Here is a 12182-nt window from a genome sequence, read left to right on the forward strand (position 1 = left end):
CATTGACCTCTAAAGTTCTGGCTGTAAACTCCATGAGGCCAGTTTCAGTTTGATGATGATATAGCAAGTAAAACTGGAGACAAGCTCAAATAGATTTAGTATCAAATGATAGAACTGGATGGAACCCTCTTATATGGTAGATTTGACACCTTTGGTCACATTTGACACATTTAGAATTCTTTATTGAGGATGATAGTGTTTAGAAAGTAAAAAAAAGATTCAAAATCACATTTTATGTTGGACTAAAGGACTAAAAAAGACACAAAATGACCAAAATTGTTACATTTAACACAGACACAAATCAAATGGAGTCCCACTAGAATAAAACCAGAGTTGGATGACAGGATCACACACAATCACAAGACTCCAGAGAGTTAATATCATTAAATGTGAAACATTTCTCCCCTCATGTCTCTCTGTTAAAGTATTATACGTTTATTAAAACAATAATATTTTGACCAAAGTGCTGCTTGGGATGTCATGGTAACTTGTTTCAAATGAATAACTTCATAAAAAATAAAACTTAGTGATGATTCAAGAAGAACCTGTCAATCAAACATTGAATACTCCTCAGTTAATAAATAAAAAATATCAAAATATATGTTAGTAAATAAATCCAAGAATCAATAACAACAGAACATGTGAATCAAATTGATTATTGATTAAATACTAACAAGCTCACCTGCATGAACTTTATCCTGTTTCTGGTTTATCACAGTCTGAAGTCCAGCTGCAGTAAAGCTGTCAGGTAATCTGCTGAGGCCCCGCCCCCTGCTCTCACCTGGCAGGTAATCTGCTGAGGCCCCGCCCCCTGCTCTCACCTGGCAGGTAATCTGCTGAGGCCCCGCCCCCTGCTCTCACCTGGCAGGTAATCTCTTGAGGCCCCGCCCCCTGCTCTCACCTGGCAGGTAATCTGTGTAGTGTCTACACTTAGTGGGTACTTAATAGTGTCTATTCTTGTGTGTACTTTATAGTGTTACTATAATATACCTAATTAACGAGTACTTTACAGTGTAAATATTTACACTATAAACGATATAATTACTTCTAAACCTTTTTTGCACTGATATTTAAATTATAAACTTAAGTGAATGTAATAAATAATAACAAAATGCTTTAATATGTGAATGTGAATGAATGAGACGAATGTGAAAACTGTTAGTCTGAATTTATTTTTACACTGTAAAAATAGAAGATATAAAAGTTACAGTGGTGATGATCACAGAGGAGAACGTCTGTTTATAGAAGCGTTACAGATTGTAAACAACAACAACATTTACTCTGGTTGAACGTTTTTTTAACAAGTTTCAGACGCCTTAAACGAGACGCTGTGATTGGACGATCAGGACAGCTGGTAGATGTTCTTCATCATCGGCTCCTGCTCGTCATCATCACCACCGTCGTCATGGTGATCTGAGAGGATCAGAAGGAGTCAGAGCAGACAGGTGAACAGGTAAAGTTAATAGTGTAAATAAAGATAATAGCTATCATTGATCCGACTTCACTTTGAGCGTCCTGAGTTCTTCCTGAACGTCTACATGTGTTTTTTTTAAGAAAAATTAAGAAATAGCTTTGTTAGAGCGATCTGAAAAACAGTTAAATGTGCTTTTCTATAGAAATCTTCCTGTGTTTTTAATATGGGAGCCAATGAGGCTGTTGGTGGTGTTGGTGGATCATCTGTGCGTCCTACGCCCAAACTATAACTCTGACAGCTTTACCAGAGGATTGTGAGGGAGAAGACTAATTTTCCTACGTTTCTATGTATAAATTATTTCTGTAGAGTGGAATTTGCGGCCTGGAGCGCAGTTTTAAAATGTATTTTTTGACAGTTTTTTCTCTCCCTCTACACTCTGGTGATGATGTCACACACTGTGACACGAACATTCCGTGCAATACACACCCATTATAATCTCAGAATTTCTCCAAAAATGATCATGGTCATTGAACAGGGATTGATAAAAAACTATATGACCTATCGAAACATGGATTAATACACCGATACACAAGACTTGTGTCTACTGTTTAAAGTTTAAATGGAGTCTCTAGGTGAAATTATGCCGGAGGAGTAGACGTTTAAAAATCTCCAATTATTGTTCTTTTTCGCTCATTTTCTTCCGGCCGTCCCATTCACTTCAATGCAAAATTTTGGGCAGTTTTTCGTCGCTTAAAATTCGTATTCTGTAGAGAAAAGTAATAGCACACCGATCCCGATCAAAACGCACGTTTTGATATATAATTTGTCCTGCAACTCGGTGCGATTGCCCCGTGGCCCTAATAAATAGTGTAAACAGTAATTTTTGTATCATTTTGTGTATTTTTTGCTAATTAACACCAGAGGAAGGCTAATAACTTCACCATAACTTTTGTTAACGATCTTAAGTCGCAGCTTGTACCTCTGTGGCGGCGCTCTTCTTCTTCTCCTCTCTTCAGAGAGTCTTCCTCCTCTTCTTCTTCTCTGCACTCGTCCATGTTCCTGTATGCCGCCTGAGGAGGAGGAGGAGAAGAAGAACAGGTGAGTTCAGGTGCCTCCTGTCAGACGAAGCTGAGGGCTCGCTGGCTCACCTGTTCGTGATTTGGCGGCGTGTCATTGGTGGAGGGGAGGAGCCTGCTGATGAGCTGACCAATCATCTTAAAGGTGGGTCTGTCTGTGGGCTCCAGGGCCCAGCAGCTCCTCATCAGCTGGTACCTGAGGGTGAGACAGGTCACTGTCTGTCTCTCTGCCTTTCTCATATCTCTCTATCTGTCTCACATCTCTCTATCTGTCTCACATCTATCTATCTGTCTCACATCTCTCTATCTGTCTCACATCTCTCTATCTGTCTCACATCTCTCTATCTGTCTCACATCTATTTATCTGTCTCACATCTCTGAGGGAGCGAAGTCCGGCTGGTCCATGTGGCGGCCATCTTGGATCATCTTGTAGAAGTTGGTATCCACGGCAACGTTTGGATACGGACTCTTACCTGAAATACACATATACAGAGGATTATGGGTACTGAAGTCTTCAGAGCTGCGATCTGATTGGCCGAGGTGTGTGGTGGTTGCCGTGGTTACCCAGAGAGAAGGTCTCCCAGAGCAGGACGCCGTAGGACCAGACGTCGCTCTGCACCGTGTAGACGCACTGGAAGATACTCTCCGGGGACATCCACTTCACCGGGAGACGGGCCTTCACAATAAAACACAGCAACACTTCAAAATAAAGCTCTGTCTCAGGGGAGACGGGCCTTCACAATAAAACACAGCAACACTTCAAAATAAAGCTCTGTCTCAGGGGAGACGGGCCTTCACAATAAAACATAGCAACACTTCAAAATAAAGCTCTGTCTCAGGGGAGACGGGCCTTCAAAATAAAACACAGCAACACTTCAAAATAAAGCTCTGTCTCAGGGGAGATGGGCCTTCACAATAAAACACAGCAACACTTCAAAATAAAGCTCTGTCTCAGGGGAGACGGGCCTTCACAATAAAACATAGCAACACTTCAAAATAAAGCTCTGTCTCAGGGGAGACGGGCCTTCAAAATAAAACACAGCAACACTTCAAAATAAAGCTCTGTCTCAGGGGAGATAGGCCTTCAAAATAAAACACAGCAACACTTCAAAATAAAGCTCTGTCTCAGGGGAGATGGGCCTTCACAATAAAGCACAGCAACACTTTAAAATAAAGCTCTGTCCTAGGGGAGACTGGCTTTCAAAATAAAACACAGCAACACTTCAAAATAAAGCTCTGTCTCAGGGGAGATGGGCCTTCACAATAAAACACAGCAACACTTCAAAATAAAGCTCTGTCCTAGGGGAGACTGGCTTTCAAAATAAAACACAGCAGCACTTCAAAATAAAGCTCTGTCTCAGAAGACAGATTCTGTCCCAGAGGACAGCGGCGTGTCTCACGTTTCCCTGGACGATGTAGCTGTCGTCGTTGCGGATGTCTCGAGCCAAACCGAAGTCACAGATCTTTGCAACTCGACGATCCGTCAGGAGGACGTTCCTCGCTGCCACATCTCTATGGATACACTGAGAGACAGACAGGCAGGGGGACAGAGAGACAGACAGGTTAGAGAGCGCTCTGTGATGATGATGTCCTCATAGTCCATGAAGACAGACGTGTTCTTACGTTCCTGGAGGACAGGAAGTCCAGACCCTGAGCCACCTGGAAGCAAAACCTCATGAGGTCCCCGACTGAGACGCCGTCTGTCTGCACACCTGAGACAGACAGGTAGTGAGACAGGGAGTGAGACAGGGAGTGAGACAGGACAGGAGACAGGGAGTGAGACAGGGAGTGAGACAGGACAGGAGACAGGTAGTGAGACAGGACGTGAGACAGGCAGTGAGACAGGACAGGAGACAGGGAGTGAGACAGGTAGTGAGACAGGACGTGAGACAGGCAGTGAGACAGGTAGTTACCTAGACTCAGGACCGGCTGCATCTCCTGATACTCGGAGCAGCACGAGATCCCGCTGTCACTGCAACACATGACATCACAGTGACATCACAGTTACATCACAGTGACATCACAGTGACATCCAAGTGACATCACAGTTACATCACAGTGACATCACAGTTACATCACAGTGACATCACAGTGACATCCCAGTGACATCACAGAGACACCACAGTTACATCACAGTTACATCACAGTGACATCACAGTGACATCACAGTTACATCATAGTGACATCATGACATCACAGTGACATCACAGTGACATCACAGTGACATCACAAAGACATCCCAGTGACATCACAGAGACACCACAGTTACATCCCAGTGACATCACAGTTACATCACAGTGACATCCCAGTGACATCACAGTTACATCACGGTGACATCACAGTTACATCACAGTGACATCCCAGTGACATCACAGTGACATCACAGTTACATCACAGTGACATCACAGTGATATCACAGTGACATCCCAGTGACATCATGACATCACAGTGACATCACAGTGACATCACAGACATCCCAGTGACATCACAGAGACATCCCAGTGACATCACAGTGACATCACAGTGACATCCCAGTGACATCACAGAGACACCACAGTTACATCCCAGTTACATCACAGTGACATCACAGTGACATCACAGTTACATCACAGTGACATCATGACATCACAGTGACATCACAGTGACATCACAGAGAAATCACAGTTACATCACGGTGACATCACAGTTACATCACAGTGACATCCCAGTGACATCACAGTGACATCACAGTTACATCACAGTGACATCACAGTGATATCACAGTGACATCCCAGTGACATCATGACATCACAGTGACATCACAGTGACATCACAGACATCCCAGTGACATCACAGTGACATCACAGTGACATCCCAGTGACATCCCAGTGACATCACAGAGACACCACAGTTACATCCCAGTTACATCACAGTGACATCACAGTGACATCACAGTTACATCACAGTGACATCATGACATCACAGTGACATCACAGTGACATCACAGTGACATCACAGAGACATCCCAGTGACATCACAGTGACATCCCAGTGACATCACAGTGACATCCCAGTGACATCACAGAGACACCACAGTTACATCACAGTTACATCACAGTGACATCATGACATCACAGTGACATCACAGTGACATCACAGAGACATACCAGTGACATCACAGTGACATCCCAGTGACATCACTGAGACACCACAGTTACATCCCAGCGACATCACAGTTACATCACAGTGACATCCCAGTGACATCTCAGTTACATCACAGTGACATCCCAGTGACATCACAGTGACATCACAGTTACATCACAGTGACATCACAGTGACATCCCAGTGACATCACAGAGACACCACAGTTACATCCCAGTTACATCACAGTGACATCACAGTGACATCACAGTGACATCACAGTGACATCATGACATCACAGTGACATCACAGTGACATCACAGAGACATCCCAGTGACATCACAGAGACACCACAGTTACATCCCAGTGACATCACAATTACATCACAGTGACATCCCAGTGACATCACAGTGACATCACAGTGACACCACAGTGACATCACAGACATCCCAGTGACATCACAGAGACATCCCAGTGACATCACAGTGACATCCCAGTGACATCCCAGTGACATCACAGTTACATCCCAGTTACATCACAGTGACATCACAGAGACATCCCAGTGACCTCACAGTTACATCACAGTGACATCATGACATCACAGAGACATCCCAGTGACATCACAGTTACATCCCAGTGACATCACAGTTACATCACAGTTACATCCCAGTGACATCACAGTTACATCACAGTGATATCCCAGTGACATCACAGTGACATCACAGTTACATCACAGTGACACCACAGTGACATCACAGTGACATCCCAGTGACATCACAGTGACATCACAGACATCCCAGTGACATCCCAGTGACATCACAGTTACATCCCAATTACATCCCAGTTACATCACAGTGACATCATGACATCACAGTGACATCACAGAGACATCCCAGTGACATCACAGTTACATCACAGTGACATCATGACATCACAGTGACATCACAGTGACATCACAGAGACATCCCAGTGACATCACAGTGACATCCCAGTGACATCACAGAGACATCACAGTTACATCCCAGTTACATCACAGTGACATCATGACATCACAGTGACATCACAGAGACATCCCAGTGACATCACAGTGACATCCCAGTGACATCACAGAGACATCACAGTTACGTCCCAGTTACATCCCAGTGACATCACAGTGACATCCCAGTGACATCACAGAGACATCACAGTTACATCCCAGTTACATCACAGTGACCTCATGACATCACAGTTACATCACAGTTACATCACAGTGACATCATGACATCACAGTAACACCACAGTGACATCACAGAGACATCCCAGTGACATCACAGTTACATCCCAGTTACATCACAGTGACATCACAGTTACATCACAGTGACATCACAGTTACATCCCAGTGACATCACAGTGACATCCCAGTTACATCCCAGTGACATCACAGTGACATCCCAGTGACATCCCAGTGACATCACAGTTACATCCCAGTGACATCCCAGTTACATCCCAGTGACATCACAGTTACATCACAGTTACATCACAGTGACATCCCAGTTACATCCCAGTGACATCACATTTACATCCGTTACATCACAGTGACATCACAGTTTCATCACAGTGACATCCCAGTTACATCACAGTGACATCACAGTTACATCACAGTGACATCCCAGTGACATCCCAGTGACATCACAGTGACATCACAGTAACATCACATTTACATCCGTTACATCACAGTGACATCACAGTTACATCACAGTGACGTCACAGTGACATCACAGTGACATCCCAGTTACATCACAGTGACATCACAGTTACATCACAGTGACATCACAGTGACATCACAATGACATTAAGACAAGCTTCATTAAATGAGAGTTGTTCAGATGACACCTGTTTATTTACATTTGTTTACCTGTTTGTTTACATGTCTGACTGTATGAAGGTGAGTTTACCTGTTTGTTTACCTGTTTGTTTACATGTCTGACTGTATGAAGGTGAGTCTACCTGTTTGTTTACCTGTTTGTTTACTTGTCTGACTGTATTAAGGTGAGTCTACCTGTTTGTTTACCTGTTTGTTTACATGTCTGACTGTATGAAGGTGAGTCTACCTGTTTGTTTACATGTCTGACTGTATTATGGTGAGTCTACCTGTTTGTTTACCTGTTTGTTTACATGTCTGACTGTATGAAGGTGAGTCTACCTGTTTGTTTACCTGTTTGTTTACATGCCTGACTGTATTGAGGTGAGTCTACCTGTTTGTTTACATGTCTGACTGTATTATGGTGAGTCTACCTGTTTGTTTACCTGTTTGTTTACATGTCTGACTGTATGAAGGTGAGTCTACCTGTTTGTTTACTTGTTGTTTTACATGTCTGATTGTATTATGGTGAGTCTACCTGTTTGTTTACCTGTTTGTTTACATGTCTGACTGTATTAAGGTGAGTCTACCTGTTTGTTTACCTGTTTGTTTACATGTCTGACTGTATGAAGGTGAGTCTACCTGTTTGTTTTACTGTTTGTTTACATGTCTGACTGTATGAAGGTGAGTCTACCTGTTTGTTTACCTGTTTGTTTACCTGTCTGACTATATGAAGGTGAGTCTACCTGTTTGTTTACCTGTTTGTTTACATGTCTGACTGTATGAAGGTGAGTCTACCTGTTTGTTTACTTGTTTGTTTACATGTCTGACTGTATTAAGGTGGGTCTACCTGTTTGTTTACATGTCTGACTGTATTAAGGTGAGTCTACCTGTTTGTTTACCTGTTTGTTTACATGTCTGACTGTATTAAGGTGGGTCTACCTGCGCAGCCTGGCGTGCTGAGTGTTCAGGTTCTTGTAGGACGCCTCGCCCTCGTCCACGCTCACAGTGCACGCAACGAAGTCCTGAGCGTGAGCACGCAGGAAGTTCAGCAGGTCGCCATGGCGACAGTACTCTGTGATCATCAGCATGGGGCCTGAGACAGGTCAGAGGTCAAAGGTCAGAGCCAGCTGAAAACCAGGTTAAAACCAGGTTCCATGAGGACCTTTAAAAACATAAATCTTTATTTTATATATATATATATATATATATATATATATTTGTGGTTAAAACGCCGTCACCTCCTCTCGTGCACGCTCCCAGCAGGTTCACGATGTTGTCATGGTAACCGAGATAGCCGAGGATCTTCAGCTCCGACATCAGAGCGTCTCGCTCCACCGAGTGAGCGCTCGCTGAGGAACAGGAAGAGATGATGATGATGATGATGATGATGATGATGATGGTGATGATGATGATGATGATGCGAACTCACGTTTCAGCATCTTGACGGCGACCCGCGTGGCGTCGTCCGTCCCCAGACCGTACGCCGTCGCCTCAACGACCTTCCCGAATGCCCCGGAACCCAAAACAGCACCTGACAGACAAAGAGTAGGGCAAAGGCTTCAGAAGCTTTTATTTTGAAATGTAGGACCAAAGCTGCTAAAATAATAAATAAATATTTTCTTTTGTTTAAATAAACTTATTGGTTTATTTTGCTCTTTAATTTTCCCTGTATATATTTATTTATTTATTGTTATTCTCACATTGAATCAGATACATAATGAATAAATATAAATAATATATAAATATATAAATAAAATACAGAAACGAATATATACATTTTAAAATTATTAAATAAATAAATTAAAAAAAAGGGTAAAGTAATTAAATAAAAGATAAAATTATAAAATGTGAAATAAATTAAAACTATATTTTGTGTCTTTAATGGCTTCATTTATTTTTAATATGATTTTGAGCTGAAGCTCATGTGGATAAAACCTTTACGGCACTAGAGTGACCCGAATGTTGTACCGAGTCGCAGTTTGTCTCGAGGAAACTCCCACTTGTGGTTGTACGGCAGCTGAGTCGGGTCGACGAACGTGTAGCTGTTCCCGTCGGTGCTCTCGATGATCTTCCAGCGGATCTCGTATCTCGGTTTCTGAGAGCAGAAGAAGAAACACGAAGTGAGCCAGCGTTTGTATTCAACACGTTACAGAAGAACAAAGATTACAGGTATGAACCAGATACAAACCAGATGTAAACCAGGTGTAAACCAGGTATAAACCAGATATAAACCAGGTGTAAACCAGATGTAAACCAGGTATAAACCAGATATAAACCAGGTGTAAACCAGATGTAAACCAGGTGTAAACCAGATGTAAACCAGGTATAAACCAGATATAAACCAGGTGTAAACCAGATGTAAACCAGGTATAAACCAGATATAAACCAGGTGTAAACCAGATGTAAACCAGGTATAAACCAGATATAAACCAGGTGTAAACCAGATGTAAACCAGGTGTAAACCAGATGTAAACCAGGTATAAACCAGATATAAACCAGGTGTAAACCAGATATAAACCAGGTGTAAACCAGATATAAACCAGGTGTTTTAGAAACATGTTGCTGTTGTTTACAGTAAGAAAGCAAATAGACCTGAGTGACACAAGTTGTGTGTTGTTGCTTTGTGATGTTCTGTGTTGTTGTTTGTGTTGTTTTGTGTTGCTGTTTGTGTTGTTGTTTGTGCTGTTGTTTTGTGTTGTTGTTGTGTGTTGTTGTTGTGTTGTTGTTTGTGTTGTTTTGTGTTGTTGTTATGTGTCGTTGTGTGTTGTTTGTGTTGTTTTGTGTTGTTGTTTGTGTTTGAAGGTACCTTTCTCCAGCTGTAGGAGACGACCAATAGGAGCAGCAGGAGGACGGCGGCGGCGCTCAGCGCTCCGATCAGAGCCGGAGTGAACACAGTCTCAGATTTTCCTGCAGAACACAAACGCACCACGACGTCAGTCAGAACTCAGTCGGGAGGTTTTTTTAAATGTCTGGACACTCACGAGGACTGACGGCGCGGCGGGACACGCCCACAGAGTTCAGGGCCACGCACTCCGCTGTGACATCATCACCAGTCGACAGAGGGAGCGTCAGGTGGTTGCTCACTTGCTCCTCCTCTTCCTGTGAGGTCACGTCAGTTGGAGACACCTGATTGGTGGAGACGTCCGCACACCTGCAGACCAAAGTTATTATAGTTAACGAAAACTAACGAAATAATGAAAACTAGAATTGAAAAAACATTTTCGTTAACTGAAATAAAAATAAAAACGAGTTTTTAAAAAATGATAACTAACTGAAACTGTATTTTGTGGTTCAAAAACTAACTAAAATTATAGTGAAAGTGTCCTTCGTTTTCGTCTTTGTCAACTTTTTTCATCCGTAAACCTTTTTGGTTGATATGAAATCTATTTCATCTATCTGGTTTTATGACTTAATAAACTTATTGGGGCTGAGATGGATCAGACAAAGGAAATAAAGGAAACATTTATTGTGACCTTATTGAATCTGGACCCAACAAATACCCCATTACAAAACAACTACAACTAATAAAAACTAAACTACAACTAATAAAAACTAAACTACAACTAATAAAAACTAAACTACAACTAATAAAAACTAAAACTAATAAAAACTAAACTACAACTAATAAAAACTAAACTACAACTAATAAAAACTAAACTATAACTAATAAAAACTAAACTACAACTAATAAAAACTAAACTATAACTAATAAAAACTAAACTAAAACTAATAAAAACTAAACTACAACTAATAAAAACTAAACTACAACTAATAAAAACTAAAACTAATAAAAACTAAACTACAACTAATAAAAACTAAACTAAAACTAATAAAAACTAAACTAAAACTAATAAAAACTAAACTACAACTAATAAAAACTAAATTAAAACTAATAAAAACTAAACTACAACTAATAAAAACTAAATTAAAACTAATAAAAACTAAACTAAACTAAGTATTTTCCCAAAAAATAAAAATAGATTAAAACTAGAAAACTCACTCTAAACACTAATTAAAACTAACTGAATTTGAAAACAAAAATTCATAACCAAATTAAAACTAAAACTAATGAAAACTCCAAAACTAATATAACCTTGCTGCAGACAGGGAAATTTATTTTATTCAGTGCTGAATGTTTTTCTGTCTTTTATTATTGTCTTTTTATAGCTGAAAATCTTTTAATCTGGAGAGCACTTTTATAAAAATGAAATGATTATTGATTAAATGAGTTACGTGTCCTGCAGGCCGGCGCAGGTGAGCCAGACGACGGACGGTCGAGGATATCCGGAGCTGCTGCAGGTCAGCGTGTCGTTCTCCTGACTGACCTCCACGCTGGGAGAACCTGACACAAGGCTTCACTTTTATGTTCCTCACCAGTCATTCATGATTTACAAACTGACAGAGGAGGAGAAGAAGAAGAAGAAGAAGAAGAAGAAGAAGAAGAAGAAGTAGAAGAAGAAGAAGAAGTAGAAGAAGAAGAAGAAGAAGAAGAAGAAGAAGAAGTAGAAGAAGAAGAAGAAGAAGAAGAAGAAGAAGCTTCTTACGGTAAATCCGGAGGTCGACGATCCGCGAGCCGTTGAAGAACGCGTTTGAAAAGTGGAACACGTATCGACCTCGATCCTCCTGACGAACCCGCCGCAGCAACAAGCTCGCCTCAGACCTGCAACACCAACAATACCACCTTAACACTAACCAATCAACAATACCACCTTAACACTAACTAACCAACA

General features: G+C 41.4%; 1 protein-coding gene across 1 annotated transcript in view; it reads right to left on the reverse strand.

Moving 5' to 3' along the window:
* Positions 1-1005: 1005 nt before the first annotated feature.
* Positions 1006-12182, reverse strand: part of LOC131986889 (macrophage colony-stimulating factor 1 receptor 2-like) — an 11346-nt gene continuing 169 nt past the window's right edge. Inside the window, exons 2-17 of the mRNA XM_059352031.1 lie at positions 11997-12161; positions 11686-11794; positions 10434-10603; positions 10259-10359; positions 9421-9547; positions 8882-8983; positions 8691-8801; positions 8392-8545; positions 4404-4462; positions 4114-4202; positions 3891-4013; positions 3055-3166; positions 2864-2963; positions 2563-2686; positions 2394-2484; positions 1006-1413 (exon numbers count right to left, since the gene is read on the reverse strand). Coding sequence (XP_059208014.1) covers positions 1343-1413; positions 2394-2484; positions 2563-2686; positions 2864-2963; positions 3055-3166; positions 3891-4013; positions 4114-4202; positions 4404-4462; positions 8392-8545; positions 8691-8801; positions 8882-8983; positions 9421-9547; positions 10259-10359; positions 10434-10603; positions 11686-11794; positions 11997-12161 — 1808 coding nt within the window. The 3' untranslated portion in view covers positions 1006-1342. The remainder of the gene's footprint in view (positions 1414-2393; positions 2485-2562; positions 2687-2863; positions 2964-3054; positions 3167-3890; positions 4014-4113; positions 4203-4403; positions 4463-8391; positions 8546-8690; positions 8802-8881; positions 8984-9420; positions 9548-10258; positions 10360-10433; positions 10604-11685; positions 11795-11996; positions 12162-12182) is intronic.

Source organism: Centropristis striata, chromosome 15 (genome assembly GCF_030273125.1).
Source record: "Centropristis striata isolate RG_2023a ecotype Rhode Island chromosome 15, C.striata_1.0, whole genome shotgun sequence".
Classification (NCBI taxonomy): Eukaryota; Metazoa; Chordata; class Actinopteri; order Perciformes; family Serranidae; genus Centropristis; species Centropristis striata.